At 45.1% G+C, this 16,967-nt stretch overlaps 1 protein-coding gene across 1 annotated transcript; it reads right to left on the bottom strand.

Annotated features, from left to right (window-relative positions):
* Positions 1–580: 580 nt before the first annotated feature.
* On the bottom strand, positions 581–11,265 carry ARMC12 (armadillo repeat containing 12). Its single transcript, XM_007483758.3, has 6 exons — positions 11,046–11,265; positions 10,350–10,495; positions 9,877–10,011; positions 3,270–3,443; positions 2,537–2,608; positions 581–1,131 (listed from the first exon to the last, which is right to left on the bottom strand). Exons 1-6 carry the CDS (start codon positions 11,188–11,190, stop codon positions 787–789), a joined length of 1,017 nt encoding a protein of 338 aa, XP_007483820.1. The 5' UTR covers positions 11,191–11,265; the 3' UTR covers positions 581–786.
* Positions 11,266–16,967: the final 5,702 nt, after the last annotated feature.

The following is a 16,967-nucleotide window of genomic DNA, read 5'->3' as shown; positions in this document are numbered from 1 at the left end:
TAATTTCATACAAACCCTGACTCCATTTTTGGAAATTTGGCCCAAATTTCTATAAAAGGAAAACTAGATTGAGGGCAGCTGGGTGGCTTAGTGGATTGAAACCAGGTCTAGAGACTGGAGGTCCTGGGTTCAAGTTTGACCTCAGACACTTCCCAGTTGTGTGATCCTGGGCAAGTCACTTAACCCCCATTGCCTAGCCCTTACACAGTATTGATTCTAAGATGATAGGAAAGGGTTTTAAAAAATAGATTCTGGAAGCCACAGGTGCATCTGGGAGCTGGGGGAGGTGATGGAAGTCACTTTCTTGTCTAAATTTCTGAATGACTTGGGTAGAGCTGTAGTTTCTATTTTTCCCTTCTCATGGAGAAGCTATCAGGGTTATGGGCTTCCTTAGAGACCACTGCAAAGGCCATTTTGACCAACCCTTTCATTGGACAGATGCCACTTGCCCAAAATCAACTAGATAGTGATAGTTCTGGGATGGAACCCACGTTCTCTAGTCTTGGGCCCCACTCCGGCCCAGACCACTCGAGTTATAGGGGCAAGGCCGACATTTGAACCAAGGTCTTTTCACTCCAAATCCAGTGCTCTTTGTATTTCATCCTAATGAGGAAAATGTTTAGGGGGATGACACTCGTTGTTATGGCTTGGGGACTGGGGTCGGACAAGATGACTTCTGAGAGGTTCTTTCAAGCTCTGAATTGGAACAAATGCTGCCTGTTCTCCAATGTTCACACCCCCACCCCACTTTCTTTGGGTTTTTTCTCTTTCTCTCCCATATGACATTTATTGGTTTTTGTCTTCCCTTTCCTGAAAGTGGGAAGAAGATGCGTGGCACGAGGAGGGCCGGTGGCCGATGTCCTGAGGGCACTGTAGGCTGACAATGACCTTGCAGGCTTGAATTTGCACCTCTTCCTCAGGATGAATCACCAGAGCCAGCAGCCGGTCAGCCAGGCGGGAGTCATCCCCAAAGAGCGCTTCATGCAAAGATTGTTCATTGTACTGCCAGTTCACTGCTCGGTAATGGGGAGAACTCCGACCCTCACTCAGTCGCTCCGCAAACACTAGCACCTCAAATAGCAGGTTCCCAGGCTGTGTGGACTGGAACAGGTTCAGGAAATTACCATGCACCTATGGAGGGAAAGGTTAGAGAGAAGGGCCAATAGAAGAGTCATATGTCCATTGCCTTCGAGCTTTGGAACGGCACAGCCCCATGAGGTAAGTAGTACCCGTATTATAATCCCCATTTTACAGATGAAGAAAATGCGACTCAGAGGAAATGCGTGGCTTGCCCAGAGTCAAAAAGCTTAGTAAATGTTTAAGTTAGCATTACGGTTCTATTGACTTCAAGTTGAGTAATCTTCCCATAATGCCCGTAACACAACCAGCCCCCTTAAATCTGGAGACTCCTCTCAGCCAACCTTTTCTAAGGCAGCGAGGGAAGCGCAGTGAGAAGGTTCCGGGTCTGGTTTCAATCAAGCTTCAAATACACACTCGCTGTGTGACCTTGGATAATTTATTTAACCTCTACCTCAGTTTCCTCATCATGATTAATATGGAAATGTCTGGCATGTCTGCACAAATATAATGTATATCAAACTGCTTGCCTTTTCAAGGAGGTTGAGGAGGGGAGGGACTATATAATACATAAAGAATATTTTTCTCATTTATATTTTAATTATATTTTCTATTTTCTAGTATTTTAAAATTCATGATTAATATGGAAATGTCTTGCATGACTGCACATGTATAATCTATATCAAACTGTTCACCTATTCAAGGAGGGTGAGAAGGGGAGGGACTACATAATATATAAAAATATTTTCCAATTTATATTTTAATTCTATTCTCTATTATTTTAAAATTATAATATTTTATATTATACATTTTCTAAATTATAATTTACTAAAATACTTTCTATAAATTTTTAATATTATATAAATATTGTGGAAAATAGAAATATAATTTGGAACTTCAACTTTAAAAAAAGGAAAATTAAAAATAAGTCTACCCCCCTCTTCCCAGCATTGGTGTTTTTTAATTTCACAAACACACCGTATGTAGGAGCAGCTGGCCAATGGTATAAAAACAAAGGAGTGGGTAGGTGATAGAAATAGCACCAGCCCTGCACAAGAGACAGAGACCCATGTCATCTTGCTTTAGGCCACCTGAGCCAAGAGGAGGTTTTCAAAAGAAAAGGGAGAGGGGGTTCAGGGAAATAAAAGGGAAGAGTCCAAACAACTGACCTCCATGGAGTTGTAGCTTCAGGGGCACCCTCTTTTTTACCTAAGATAGAGGACTCCAAAGTTTTAAGTCTTTAGTGTCCACTCCTTCCAAACAGGACCACTTCTCCCCTCTGTGGGATGGTTTTAGTGCTATGCATTATGGGGAAGTGGATGGACAAGATGATCTTTCCAACTCTCTTCCCACATCCAGAGAATCTGCAATCTTTCCCCCATTTCCTGACTCCTCCAACCCCTCCTCCTCCGACCTCACCCCTTGCCCTATCCCCCTGTGGGGATGAGAGCCCACTTACCTGGCAATTAAGGATGTCATATAATAGGTCGTTCTTCTGGGCCAGATGACTCAGGAGGCGAACTGCTTGGACCTGAAGAGGGAGGGGAAGAATATCACATAGGGCAGCTAGGTGGAACAGTGGATAAAGCCCTGAATCTGGAGTCATGAAACCTTGAGTTGAAATACTGCCTCAGATACTTACTGGCTGTGTGACCCTGGGCAAGCCCCTTAATCTCTTCTTGCCTCAGTTTCCTCATCTGTAAAATGGGAATAATAATAGCACCTACCTTACAGGGTTGTTGTGAGATACAAATAAGATATTTATAAAATGCTTTACAAACATTAAAGCACTATCTGAATCCTAGCTATTACTGCCATCATAGAATCATTAATTTAGACCTGGAAAGGATTTTGGAGTCCATCTATACCAATTCTCTCATTTTACAGATGAGGAAAACGAGGCTCAAAGTGATTTAAGTGATTTGTCCAAGTTTACAGATCTAGTAAGAGGTGGAACCCAGGTTTTCTTAACTCCAAAGCCAGTGCTTTGAGAAAAGGAGCTGTACTTGAATGTGAGATTTGGGGGAGAGGAGTGGGCAAAGGGAATTGGGGCAAGGGAGAAGTGGAGTGACTCAGTTTCCCACTGAGGGAAAGGCTGCAGGGTAGGTAGGGACTATGTCACAAGTAAGTGTTGGGGTAGAGGGGCTGGCTGATGGGGGATGATGCCACTCACGACTGTGGTCCTCCAGTACCTGGGCCAGAATGCTGTCCGTTTGCAAGATCTCCATGAGGGCTGGCATCACCCGACGAAGTTGTGGGTGAGCAAAGTCTGGCAGAGGCAGTCCATTTAGCAGTCTCAAGCCTGCAATGTGCAGCTCAGAATCCCATACGGTGGAGATCAGCTCCAAGACTTTGATGGAATGCTCCTGGAGAGAAGGAAGAGGTGTCTGGCTCAGACCAGATCTTCCAGCCCTTGATGGTCCCAGTGCAATCCCTCCCCCAGTCAATGCTTTTCACTCCTCTACCCCAGCCAAAGGGAACATCCAGGTCACTGGTATCCTCTAAGTATAATCTGTTGTTGTTGAACCATTTCAGTTGTCTGAGTCTTCTCGACCCCATTTGGGCTTTTCTTGGCAAAGATACTGGAGTGGTTTGCCATTTCCTTCTCCAGCTCATTTTACAGGTGAGGAAACTGAGGCAAACAGGGTGAAGTGACTTGCCCAGGGTCACCCAGTTAATAAGTGTCTAAGGCTGGATTTGAACTCAGGAAATGAAGCTTCCAGATTCTGCGCCTGGGGTTCTATCCACTTAGCCACCTATTTGGGTATGAACATCCCAGCCTATTTTTTTAAAATTATAACTATTGTAAATCACATGTTAGAGAGGCAGAGTTGCATAGTGAATAGGAAACCAGCCTCAAACTCTTGGATTCAAGACCCATTTCTGGCTCATTGAGGCTGGGTCAATCACTTAACCTTTCCCAGACAACTTTCTGTAAGAGTCTAAATTACAGGACAGTTGTCCATCTACATTAGAAGGAGTTTCCTCACACAGATATAGAGGAATCACAGGTCTGACTCCCACCTTCCCACCCCCCAAAAATGCTCACAGTACTTAGACATTCAAGAGAGCTTACAGATCAGCCAGTCTAACCCTATCATCTTAGTGTTAAGGAAACTGAGGCCCAAGGCAGGGATGTGCTGGTAAATGGTAAGCCCACTCTCAGGAAACAAAAATACACACAGGACATACTTTTTTAAAGTTAGGTCTACATTATCAAATAATAAATCAGGCCACAATTTGTAACATTTGCCAGATACTCACTCAGAAAACTGAGCAATTGGTGGGAACAGATTTAAGCAGGATTAGGAAGCTCCTTCCCCCAAGATCATACCATTAACAAAGAGCCAAGCAGGGATTCCAACTGGGGCCTTCTGTCTCGAAATCTACTCTTATTCTCATCATACCACAATGTCTCTAGAGTGTATGCTCACAGAGTTGGGTACGGGACACAGAGATTTCACATGGTCAGCTCATGCCCTCTTGGAATTCATGGTCTAAATTCCAGAGGACTCATGATGAAAAATGTAATCCACTGCCAGAGAGAGAGAGAACTGATGAATTCTGAGTACAGACTGAAACATACTTTTCAGACTTTTTATTGTGTTTGCTTGCTTTCTTTCCTTCCTTCCTTCCTTCCTTCCTTCCTTCCTTCCTTCTTTCCTTCCTTCCTTCCTTCCTTCCTTCCTTCCTTCCTTCCTTCCTTCCTTCCTTCCTTCCTTCTTTCCTTCCTTCCCTTCTTCCTTCCTTCCTTCCTTCCATCTTTTCTTCCTTCTTTCCTTCCTTCCTTCCTTCCTTCCTTCCTTCTTTCCATCTTTTCTTCCTTCCTTCCCTTCTTCCTTCCCTTCTTTCTTCCATGTTTTCTTCCTTCCTTCCATCTTTCCTTCCTTCCTTCTTTCCTTCCTTCTTCCTTCCTTCTTTCCTTCCATCTTTCCTTCCTTCCATTTTTCCTTCTTTTCCTTCCTTCTTTCCTTTCTTCCTTTCTTTCCTCTTACCTTCTGTCACAGAATTGATACTCTGTATTGATAAGGGCTAGGCAATTGGGATTAAGTGATTTACCTAGGGTCACATAGCTACAAAGAGTATGAGGTCATATTAAAACCCAGGTTTCTCCCAAATCCAGACCTGTATTCTATCCACTGTGCTACCTAGTTACCCTATGAATGTTTTCTCTTATATGTTGTTGTTCATTCTTTCAGTCATGTCTGACCCTCTGGACACCAGAACTTTCTGTCCTCCACTATCTCTCTAAATTAACATTCGCAGTTTCCAGAACACTGTTCATCCTTCTGGTCCTCTCCCCTTCTCCTATTGCCTTCAATCTTTCCCACCATCTTTTCCAGTGAGTCCTGTCTCCTTGTTGTGTGTCCAGAGTTTCAGCATTTGACCTTCCAGCGAATAGTAAAAATTCATTTCTTTAGATATTGACTGATTTGATCTCCTTCATGTCCAAGGAACTCTCCAAAGTCTTCTCCAGCACCATAATTGGAAAGCACCCATTCTGTGGCACTCAGCTTTCCTTACAATCCAGTTCTCTGAGCCATACACTGCTATTGGAAAAACCATAGCTTTGACCATACAGACTGTTGTTGGCAAGATGATGTCTATGCCTTTTGGTGTGCTGTCCAAATAATTTCCTGGCTGCAGTCACTATTTGCAGTGATCTTTTGAGCCCAAAAATATAAAATCTGACCCTGCTTCCATTTCTTCTCCCTCTATTTGCCAGGAAGTAATGGCACTGGATGCCACGATCTTAGTTTTTCTGTTGGTTTGATTTTTTTTAACCCTTACCTTCTGTCTTGGAGTTAGTACTGTGTATTGGTTCCAAGTAAGAAGAGGGGTAAGGGCTAGGCAATGGGGGTTAAGTGACTTGCTCAGGGTCACACAGCTAGAATGTGTCTGAGGTCAGATTGGAACCTAGGACCTCCCATCTCTAGGCCTGATTCTCAATCCACTGAGCCACCCAGATGCCCCTCCCTCACACCCTCCTCCCTTGGTTTGTTTTTAATGTCAACTTCAAGCCAGCATTTATTCCCTCCTCTTTTGACTTGTCAAGAAGCTCCTTAATTCTTCTTCACTTTCTGCCATCAGAGTGGGATCATCTTTCTCCCAGCAACCTTAATTCCAGTTTTTGATTTCTCTAGGTTGGCATGTCCCACGATGTACTTTACAGCATTGCTAAATATGCAAATATGTTTTGTATGAATTCATATATATATAATGTAGATCATATTGCTTGCCTTTCTTCAAGCTATGTAGGGAGTAGCAGGAGAGAGAATTTAACACTTGAAAAAATAAATGTTAGGTTCTTTTTGCATGTAATTTAAAATATTTAATAAAATAAAAATGTTAAAATATAAAAACAAAATAAAAATAAAATATCTTTTAAAAAGAATTCATAGTCTAAGGTGGAGTATAATGACACAGCCCATTTAATTAACAAGGAGATATTTATTCAGTGACCACATATGTGGGAATACTAAGGGCCATAAAACATTCCCAGACTAACTGGAAAAGCAAGATGCTCATGTGAAGCAGATCACAGCCCAAGGGGATGGATTATAAGGGGAAAACATGACTACAGACCATCAGCCCCTCAGAAGAATCAATTAGGGCTGGCCTGGGCAAGGAAGGAGAGGTGAAATTTAGACTGGTACTTGAAGGATGAGTAGGAATTAGAGGATCACAGATCTACAAAGGCCAACTAGTCCTACTCCTTCATTTTATAGCTGAGAAGCTGGGATTCAGGGAGGTTAAATGACTGATCATACAGGTAATAAGAGGCAAGATTTGAAGCCAGCTCATGTGATTGCAACTTTTCCATTGCCTCCCTAGTTTGATAAGGAGACAAAAGGTTCACTCCCTGAACACTACAACCAAATTTTGGGTCCACACTTGTATATGAGTTCACTGGTAAAGGGAATTCCCCTTGAGAAAAATGCCCACACCAATGCAGAGGGACAGGCACTCAGCAATTTAGTCTTAGTAAATTGACTGGCATTAAATGACTTGCCCAAGGTCACAGGGTCTTCCTGATTCCAAAGTCAGCTCTCTAGCTATTTACCTCTCAGGGCTGAAATAATCTTCTTAAAACTGTTTTTCATTCTCTCAAAAACTTAGCAAAGTGTCCCAGTTCTATCAGGATAAAGTCTAAACTCTTCCGTCTAACATTCGAAGACCTAAACATTTTGGATCCTCCCCTATAAAACATTGTTGTGATTCAGTCATGTCAGTCTCTTCCTGACCCCATTTGGGGTTTTCTTGGTAAAAATACTGGAGTGGTTTCTCCAGCTCATTTGACAGATGAGGAACTGAGGCAAGCAGGATTAAGTGACTTGCCCAGGGTCCCATAGCTAATATGTGCCTGAGGCCAGATTTGAACTCAGGAAAATGAATCTTCCTGATTGCAGACCTGGTACTCTATCCACTGTGCCACCTAGCTGCCTTATCTAGAAAATAGATCCTGACACATACCTCCTGAACATATACAATGGGACCTCATTGTAGGAGAACTCAACACAAATGAATTCAGGTATACCCAATTGGCAATTAAAAAAAACCAAAGGCAAAAAAAATAAAATAAAATAATTAATTCTGTCTTAAATTCATGCCATTTTCCTAGCCCAGTGGCTCTTGTTCCCACTCTGAGAGGTAGGCGTGAGTCATCACATTGTTTTGCACCAGGCACTGTTGGTTCCCTCATCCTTTTCATCCAGAGTTCTCCCTTGAGGCAGGTCCCTGATGTCCACGTGAGAGCAGGGTTTCTCTTCGTTTCATGGGAGCTACCTCGTGGCTCCAGAAAGTGCAAGAGCAGTAGTGGTGGCTCTGCTAAGGCTCGGGAAGGCTGTGGCATGCTTGGCTCTGTTTGTATAGGAAATACTTGTTGAATGATGGGATGCCTATCATGCAGGATTTTGAGCCTGAGAGTGGGATCTTGGAACTTGTTGGCTGCCTAAGAGCAGGTCCTACTGTAGCTTTCTTAACACTGTTCTAGGAATCAAAAGAGCGGGTTCTAATTGTGGCTTTGACACTAACTCACAGAGTACCTTTAGCCAAATCAATGATAACTTTTAGGGATTGGAATAGATCTTCCTGAAAGTTCCTTCCAATTTAGACATTCTGTGACTCTGTTCACTCTCCTACCTGAGTGTTGCCTGCAAAGTCTTAACCTAAGCCTTCAAGTTCTCACTCGACTCCCTTAGGCACACAAGATCCAAATCTTCTCTGCACTTCCCTATCCCACACAATCTGTTTCCATCAATCCAATCAACATTTAGGTGAGAGCATCTTGGGCAGCTGTGTGGCTTCACTTCAACCAGTTTGCCTCAGTTTGCCCATCTATAAAATAGGCTGGAGAAGGAAATGGCCAACCACTCTAGTAACTTTGCCAAGAAACCCCAAGTGGGGGTTTGAATGAGACCCAACCGAAACAACTAAAGAAGAGCATCCTGGTTCCCAATCTGCCAGCCAAGGACCCCTCTAGGCTGTGGAGTTACTGCAATGACTCAGGAAATTCATATTTTTCTCATATTTTAACATTAAGAAAACACATCCTGTGATTCAGAATAAAGAATAAGTAAGCCTATCTTTTGTAAATTGAGTAAATAATATAAATACCTACATAGAGAGACGTTTTCCCAATTATAAGTAAATGCTGCTGTGATAAGTAAAAATCAAATTAATTTAAAAGTATGGAGAGGCACGTGGGGTGCAACAGAAAGACTTTATAGTCAAGAGACAAGGGATTTGAATCTTGGCTCGGCCACTTACTGGCTGTGTGACTTTGGGCAAGTTACTTAAGCTCCAAAGGTTAAGTCCTCCAAGGGCTTTACTGAAGTTCCTACCAGCTCTAAATGTATTTTATAGATACACATATTTATACATGTAGTTGCATATATGTATATTGTGTGATATAACCCATGTTTAATATATGCATCTATGTGTATATTATGGTAACATGTGTATATGTCAATACTATATTGTTAACATGTGTGTAATAGCCTGTAATACGTGTGATATATTGTTTACATGTTTATGGGGCATGAGTTTAGAATGTGGCATGTTATGTGCATGTGTTATTCATGTAGACATATTGTTAAATATAATATATACACATGTGTGTATATGTATATGTTATGATATATAATAGGTTATATGTGTGTGTCTCTGAGCCTCAGTTTCCTCATCTGTAAAATAAGGAGTTGGACTTTTAGCCTGGTTATTGAATACATACTATCTTCTTGCCATTGAGTATCTTCTCAATGAGCAGATACCACTCTCCTGAGTAGGGCAGAGAGATGGCACAGGGGATAGAATGCCTGGCTTCAGACACTTCCCTATTTGCCTCAGTTGGAGAAGGAAATGACAAACCACTCCAGTATCTTTGCCAAGAAAACCCCACCTTGGAGTCGTGAAAAGACTGAAACACTCAGACTGGCACTCTCAGCCCTCCCTGCCAATCCTGGTGCCACGCTGCTGCTGGGAGCTCTCGCCCAGCCCTCCATCTTCAGCAGCACAGTCACGGTGCCCATCGTGGTCCCTGAGCATTGCCAGGGGAGACAGACTCGGGCCAGCCTCAAAGCCCATGTCGCCAGGCCCAGGGAGCTCCAAGTTTCTATCAGAGCTTTGATGCTTTTGACTACTGGTAAAGGTTAGTATTTAAGCAATACTAAACTTTATTTTATTTAAACAATACAGTATTTAACCAAGCCAGGCGTCCAAGCGCTCGGGGAGTTTTGGGTCTCCCTTCCCCAGCCCACCCCCAAGATTGTCCCTCTTATCACCTGTCTGGGGGTTTACCTGGATCTTGAGCCTGAACTTCCTTATACCAGAGAAAGCCTTCAGGGCATTGAGAGCTTGGATTTTGACATTGTTGTCCTTGTCATCAAGCTGGGAGGCCACCAAACAGATGTCCTCAAAGGTGCAAGTACAGGCCTGAATGGGGTGAAAGGTGGGAGAGGCATGGAAGGAGGAGGGAAGAGAAGCCCACCCTGGGGCCAGTCCCTCCAACTGTACTACCCCCTCCCTTGCCTTACATAAAGCTTGGGGACCCAAAATGGAACCCGTGCCTCCTCTCCTGCCCCTCGGAGGGGAGGGAGGGAGGAATTGTGGTTCTTAAATTTCTGCCCCCATCGCCTCAGTTTCCTGGGATGGGGGTCGGTCCAAAGGCCAGAACTGAAAGGGCTGCTGGGGGTCCCGGCCCCCTCCCCACTCCCAGCCAGCTAGGATGGGAGCTCCCCCCTTGCCCATCCCCTCCCCGGGCTGCTCCTCACTTCGCTTTCCAACAAGTAGACACACCGGGTGATGCTGTGCAGAATCATGCTCTTGGAGTACTCATCCTGTTTGCATTCCAGTGAGTTGAGGAGCCTTCGAAGCTCTCCTGAGTCCTTTCCATGCCGCTCACGCTCAATGGCCAGGCCTAGGCAGTGCCCACCGCACCCCACCCCCAACCCCAGGCCTTAGGCTGAGTGAGAGAGTGAAGAATGACCAAGGAAAGGGGGAAATACACCTGGGATCTGAGCGAGGTGGGGGAAACCCTGACTTTTCTGGTTGAGGAAACTCCTCTTCAATGCCTGCCAGGAAGCCTGCAGACAACATGGACAAGGGTACAGGCTGTTGCTGATGCCAAACTCAATCCACTCTCCATTGGAAATCTCAGTAAAGCTCAAGCTGGGCAGAAGGGGAAGGTGGCACATATTAGGTGGCAACCACTTTGGAGACCCGCCAGATGATGCTTTGAGATCTCCTGGTGGATGTGGCGCTACTTGTTGGGGACCGATTTCTAGGGCCACTTGCCATGCCTAGGGGGCCGCCGGGCAGGCACCAGCAAAGAAGAGGTGAGCGGAGAAAAGGAGGAGAGAGGGGAGCCTGGAGGAGTCACCTTGGCAAGCTCCCTTTGGAGAAGTCCACAGAGTATCTGATGGTTCACTTTGGGGCAGAGCCCTCTCCCAGGGGCCCCTAGAACTCACGAGCAATGCAGACGGGTGAGGATGATGAGATAGTTGAGTGGCAGTTAACGCCAGCCTTGATGGCCTTGTAGAGCAGGTAGATGGCACCCATACCTGTGGCCAGGCCCACCACGCCCTTCCGGAGACTCAAGTCCATGAAATCCATGCTTGCTAGCTCCCCCTCAGGTGGGGAGCTTGGACCACGGGCACCCCAGGCAAAGGATTCCGGAATTGGAACCCTCGGTGACACCCAGAACCCGGGGAGCCAAAATCAGAACCTGGAACTCAGGGAACAAAGGGAAATGGGGGAGGGACTCTGTTCCCCCCCCCAATTCTTCGGACAAAAAATCTGGGCATAGAGATGAGGGAAATCAAAGAGCTATGATAAAGGGTAAGGAACCACAGGCCAAGGGAAAAGGAGAGGAGCTGGTGGGGCTGGTTAGGGTCCATGGGAGGTGAAGGAAGACTCCAGTGGTCTAGATCCACGGGAGTCTTTTTATTTTTAAAGCCTTATCTATTGTCTTAGAATGGGTACTAAGTATTGATTCCAAGGGTGAAGAGCGGGAAGGGCTAGGTAATTGGAGTTAAGTGACTTGCCCAGGATCACATAGCTAGGAAGTGTCTGAGGTCAAATTTGAACCTAGGACCTCCCCTCTCCAGGCCTGGTGCTCTATCCACGGGGCCATCTCACTGCCTAGACCCAAGGGAATCTTAAAGAGGTGACCACCACCTGTGTGCCTTTGGGTGAGTCATTTCCCTTTCCTAGACTACACAGTTTCCTTCTCTGAAAATAAGGGTTGTGAAGTCAAGGAGCTCCCGATGAACTCGAATCTCCAATCCCTTTCCTTTTAGAAGCCCATGGGACCTTGGCCAGGTCATTCTTGGTGGTCCATTGCCAGTAGAGGGCAGCAGAGCCCCATCGGCCCTTGACCACACTCAGTGGCCATCTAGACCGGGGGGATCTGGGTGGGGGAGACAGACCAAGGGATGACGCAGGAAGGGAGCCCTAGCCCACCACTGTGGCACTGTGGGAAAAAGGACCTCTCCCAGAGTGGCTGGGCAGCACCGAGGAAGAGAGAAAAAAGAGGTGGCTAGGGAAGAAAGAGAAGAGAGGGAGCACTGGGGAAAGTCAGGTTTGGGGGTCACCAGTTTAAATGGGAGTTGGTCTCTCCCATAAGGACAGCTTGAGGAGCAAGCTCGGAGCTCTGGGCATCTCCTACCCAACCAGGGCTGGCACTTCGGAGACAGCAGCCTGAACAGAGGCTGCTGAACCTGGGTGGGTGAGAGTTGATCTTAAGAGCACAGATTTAGGGAGGGAAGGTACCTCACAGCCCAATTTATCCAACTCCCTCAATTACAGGTGAAGAAACGGAGATCCAGAGAGGTTAATCGTAGAAAGTATTTAATATTACTATTCATATTGGTTTGCAAAGTACTTTGCCTATGTTATCCTCAACAGCTCTGAGAGAGAGGTGTTATTATTATCCCTTTTGACTTTCTGTCTCCTGGTGGCACAGTTGGTGGCACAATGGATAGAGGGCTAGGCTGGGAGTCAGGAAGACTCATCTCTTGAGTTCAGATCCAGCCACTTACTTATATGACCCTGGGGAAGTCTCTTTGCCCTGTTTGCCTCAGTTTCCTCATCTGTAAAATGATTTGAAGGAAGAAGTGGAAAATCAGCATCTCTAATATTTTTGCCATCTTTTAGATATCCTTTAAAGATGAGAAAAACTGAGGTTGCCTAGGGTCATTCAATGTCTGAAATCTGAACCCTCTTCCTAACTCTGAGCCCATCACTCTCTTCACTGCATTACCAAAGTTAAGAGACTTGCCCAAGATCAAACCAGTTATTAGCAGTTGTAAACCAGAGGGACAGACCACATTGCCTGGGCTGAGTCAAGTAAGCTCCATTCTCCCAGCATAATTCTATCCCATAAAGAATCCAAGAATTCCACTGACTTTATGTCAAGGGAGAGTTTTATCTGTCTGATTTTTATAGCCTTCTTGTTAGACAGCTGGCCGTGCCATGGTGGGACTTGGAGAGGTGGGAAGTTGAGGGAGAAGGAAGCTGAGATGGCATGGTAATAGGTTCAGAGTCGGGAGACCTGGGTTCAAATCCTTCCTTACTTTTTTTGTCCCTTAACTACACTACTCAGTCTCAGCTTTCCCATCTTTAAAGGGGGTATATTGGACAAGATGCTCTCTAGAGGACCTTCCTCTGTATTTGAAGCCCCTTTGCCCTGGTTTCTGCCCTGGAGAGAACTGAAAAAAGCATCTGATCTTCCTTAAGAACTAGGAGCTGAGCTGTCCCAACAGAATTAGAACAAAGGGTAAACAAGGTAAGCAGTTGCCTAGGGTGAAACACACAGGGAGGTGCAAAGAGAAATATTTTTTTGATCTGATCTTTTGTAGAAATACACACTTTTAATTCCAGGAGATTTCATTCTATCGCCTATTTTGATAATCCAGCAAACATTTCTTAAGTATCTACTCATGTGCAAGACACTGTTAGACAAGAGATTGTGGTTGTTCAGAATGTACCACTCTTCCTTATCCCATTTGGGGGTTTCTTGACAACGATATTAAAGATGCTGATTTTCCACTTCCTTCTCCAAATAATTTTACAGATGAGGAAACTGAGGCAAACAGGGCAAAGTGACTTCCCCAGGGCTACATAAGTAAGTGGCTAGATCTGAACTCAAGAAGATGAGTCTTCCTGACTCCCAGCCTGGCATTCTATCCATTGTGCCACCTACCTGCACTTACACAGGTGATAGAAAGTCAAAATAAAAAATTCCTCCCTGCCCTCAAGGAGCTCATGTTCTTCTGGAAAGGAACAGAGTACAAACTAGCAAGGGACCTTAGAGGTCATCCAGTCCAATCATCTCATGATACAGATGAGAAAACAGAGTTCTAGAGAGAAGTAACTTACCCAAGGTCACATGGATGGCACAAATGGGATCTGAATGCAAGTGCTGTGACTAGGAACCTAGAATATAGTCTTTTGTTCTACTCTGCATGGACATTTCAAAACAGATGAATATACATAGAAGAGGTCTTTAGGGATGAGCACCAGGGGGAATCAAGAAAGTCCTCCATAGGGCAACGAGGTGACTTAGGGGATTGAGAGCCAGACCTAGAGATGGGAGGTCCTGGATTCAAATCTAACCCCAGATACTTATTAGTTGTTTGACCCTGGGCAAGTCACTTAACCCTCATTACTTTGCCCTTACACCTCATCTGCCTTAGAACTAAGACCTAGTATTGATTCTAAGATGAAAGTAAGGGTTTTAAAAAAAAGTCCCCCATAGAAAACAGCACTTGAGCTGAGCCTCAAGGTAAGTTAGAGATTCTAAAGGGCTGAAGTGAAGAGGGAGGGCATTCCAGGCCAGGGGAACAGCTTGTGCAAAGTCGTGGAGGCAGGAGATGCACTGCCAAGTTCAGGGAACAGAATGTAGGCCAATTTGGCCGGAACATAGCGTCCATGAAGGGGAGTAATATGCAATAAGCCTGAAAAGGTAGGCTGGAGCCAGACTGAAGAGCTTTAAAATCTTATGTGTTACAAGGGAGGCTCAGAGCCTCTGGTGGACAGTAACACACTGTTCCTGAAATGTTCAAGTGCAGTCCAATTCTGTCTCCTCCACCCTACATCCCAGTGTCCCTGGGATTCCCACATTCCCAACCACTTCTCCCTCCCCCTTCCCCCCCCCTTTTTTTTTGCTAACCTTAGGCAAAGACTCTGGGAAGTAGCCAGTGGGGGGAAAGGGGAAAATGCCCAAGGTCTATATAAATATTTATTGGAAATTACTCCCATAGATCTGACCATTTCCAGCCACTCATCCTTGCCAGGGAAAAAGGGAAGGGCATTTTTCTTATCTATAAACCTTTCAGGTTTATTCTCTTGGAACTTCTCTCCCACTTTAATCTTCATTTTACCCAAGCTTTATTTGTAAAATAGCTTGTATTTCCAATATGAGCATTCCTCACAACTGCCTAGGGAGGTAAAAAGCAGATACAGGTATTACTATCCCCATTTTGCTGAGGGGAAAACTGAGACCCTGGCAGGTAAAGTAATTTGGGCAAAGTCAAAGAACTAGTATCTGGCACACAATAAATGCTTGTTGACAGACAGTGTAGAATCCAGATCTCCCAAATCCAGCATTCTTTTCAGTAAGCCATTGTTGTATCAAGTTAGAAATTCTAAGGAGATGATCATATCATTTTATATCATTTATTTTAGATTTATATCATATCATTTTATGATTTGTTGTGTGGAGGGGATCCTTCTCCCCCTTCAGGTGAGTTCTTGACCAGAAACATTACAGTAATCAGCTTCCAAAAGATCCCTATGAGCCTTCCTTCTCTTCTCTGGAGGAAATAATCCTAATTCCTTTTTTGTTTAGTTTTTATAAACCTTTACTTTCTGTCCTAGACTAGACAAATGGAGCTAAATGACTTGCCCAGGGTCACACAGTTAGTAAGTCTCTGAGGTCATATTTGAACCCAGATCCTCTCTACCCCAGGGTCCAGCGCTCTATCCACTGAACTACCTGGCCAACCCTAATCTGTCTGCTTTTATTGGGTCATGTCCATGTGTCTGCTCAGAACATCATATACCCTTAACACCAGAAAAACCCTCAAATTGTAAGACTGACAAGAAAGGAACCATTTAGGAGCAGCTAGAGAGCTCAGGAAGAGAGCCAGGCCTGGAGACCAAAGGTCCAGGGTTCAAATTTGACCTAAGACTTCCTAGCTGTGCAACCCTGGTTGAGTCACTTCATCCCCTTTGCCTAGTCCTCACCACAGACTGGAACAGATAATGATTCTAAGATAAAAAGCAAAAGTTAAAACAAAAAGAGAAAGAAAAGAACCACATGGCTCCCCCAAATTAGGTTCCCACAAAGCCTATCATTTGAGTTTTTTTCTTCTTAACAATACTACCCCAACAGGGCATATCTTTGTTGGCTTTCCTTGTCTTTTCTGTATTCTTTGTGCCTTAACCCACATAAAATTTCTAAATCAACCCCACATTTTCATAACTATCTCTGGCAGCCAGCAGCCCAAGTCAGCTCATCAGGGAGGCAGCAGGGTTGTTTTTTTAAACCCTTGCCGTCTGCCCCAATAATAATTCTAAGACAGAAGGGATAGGTAATAGGGGTTAAAGTGACTTGTCCAGGGTAATGCGGCTAGGAAGCTTCTGAGGTTAGAGTTGAAATGAGGTCCCCCAGATGCCATTCCTGGCTCTCTATCCACTGGGATACCTGGATGTCCCTGAATCAACAGATTTCGACAGATGGCAAGCCACCAGGTACTATGTACACTGAAATCTAAGGAAGATAAGCACATGGGTGCACTGGGGCCAAGGAAGAATAGTCAGGGAGAATTAACCAATTTATTGGTTAGGCGAGTGGAGTCACAGCTCCTGGGTTACAAATCCACCCCGAAATCAATCCTGGGAATGTGAGAAGCCTGCTTAATTTGGCTAAATCTGTGGAATGGGTATAATGAAACATTATCTGAGACTCCACTAGGGACCTGGAGATCATCTAGTCCAATCCCTCATTTTACCGATGAGGAAACTGAGACTTTGCCCACGGTCGAGAGTTTGTTTTTTTTTTTTTCCGCAGCAGGACCAGGTTTCCAATTGGCACATGCCCTTGAATTCAAAACCCCCTTTCCCAGGGAAGGCAGACTGTGGGGCCCGCCTTCTAGCTTTTTCTCCTTGTGGAGGAAGGAGGAGGCAGGATGGGGAAATGGGGAGGCGGCAGCTCTGGCCTGGGAGCCGCAGGGGATGGGGGAGTCAGTGGGGGTAGGAGCCTGCTGAGAGCGACGAGCGGAGGGTGTGGTGTGGAGCGTGTGCCGTCTGGCCGGGGGGGGGGGGGGGGGGGAGGGACGGGTTTGGAGGGGCATCTCCGGGGCCCCCGAGGCTTCCCGCCTTCCTCT

The sequence above is a fragment of the Monodelphis domestica genome, chromosome 2 (genome assembly GCF_027887165.1).
Source record: "Monodelphis domestica isolate mMonDom1 chromosome 2, mMonDom1.pri, whole genome shotgun sequence".
NCBI classification, from domain to species: domain Eukaryota; kingdom Metazoa; phylum Chordata; class Mammalia; order Didelphimorphia; family Didelphidae; genus Monodelphis; species Monodelphis domestica.
Note: the sequence above shows the minus strand (reverse complement) of the source record. Positions and strands in the feature narration are given on the sequence as shown.

Excerpts from the sequence above, each read along its gene's own strand:
- ARMC12 (XM_007483758.3), bottom strand. The coding sequence starts at position 11,190 with ATGGATTTCATGGACTTGAGTCTCCGGAAGGGCGTGGTGGGCCTGGCC. Across the intron at positions 2,609-3,269 it reads CGGACAGCATTCTGGCCCAG|GTCCAAGCAGTTCGCCTCCT; the intron begins GTACTGGAGGAC and ends CTCCCTCTTCAG. Across the intron at positions 1,132-2,536 it reads ATGACATCCTTAATTGCCAG|GTGCATGGTAATTTCCTGAA; the intron begins GTAAGTGGGCTC and ends TTCCCTCCATAG.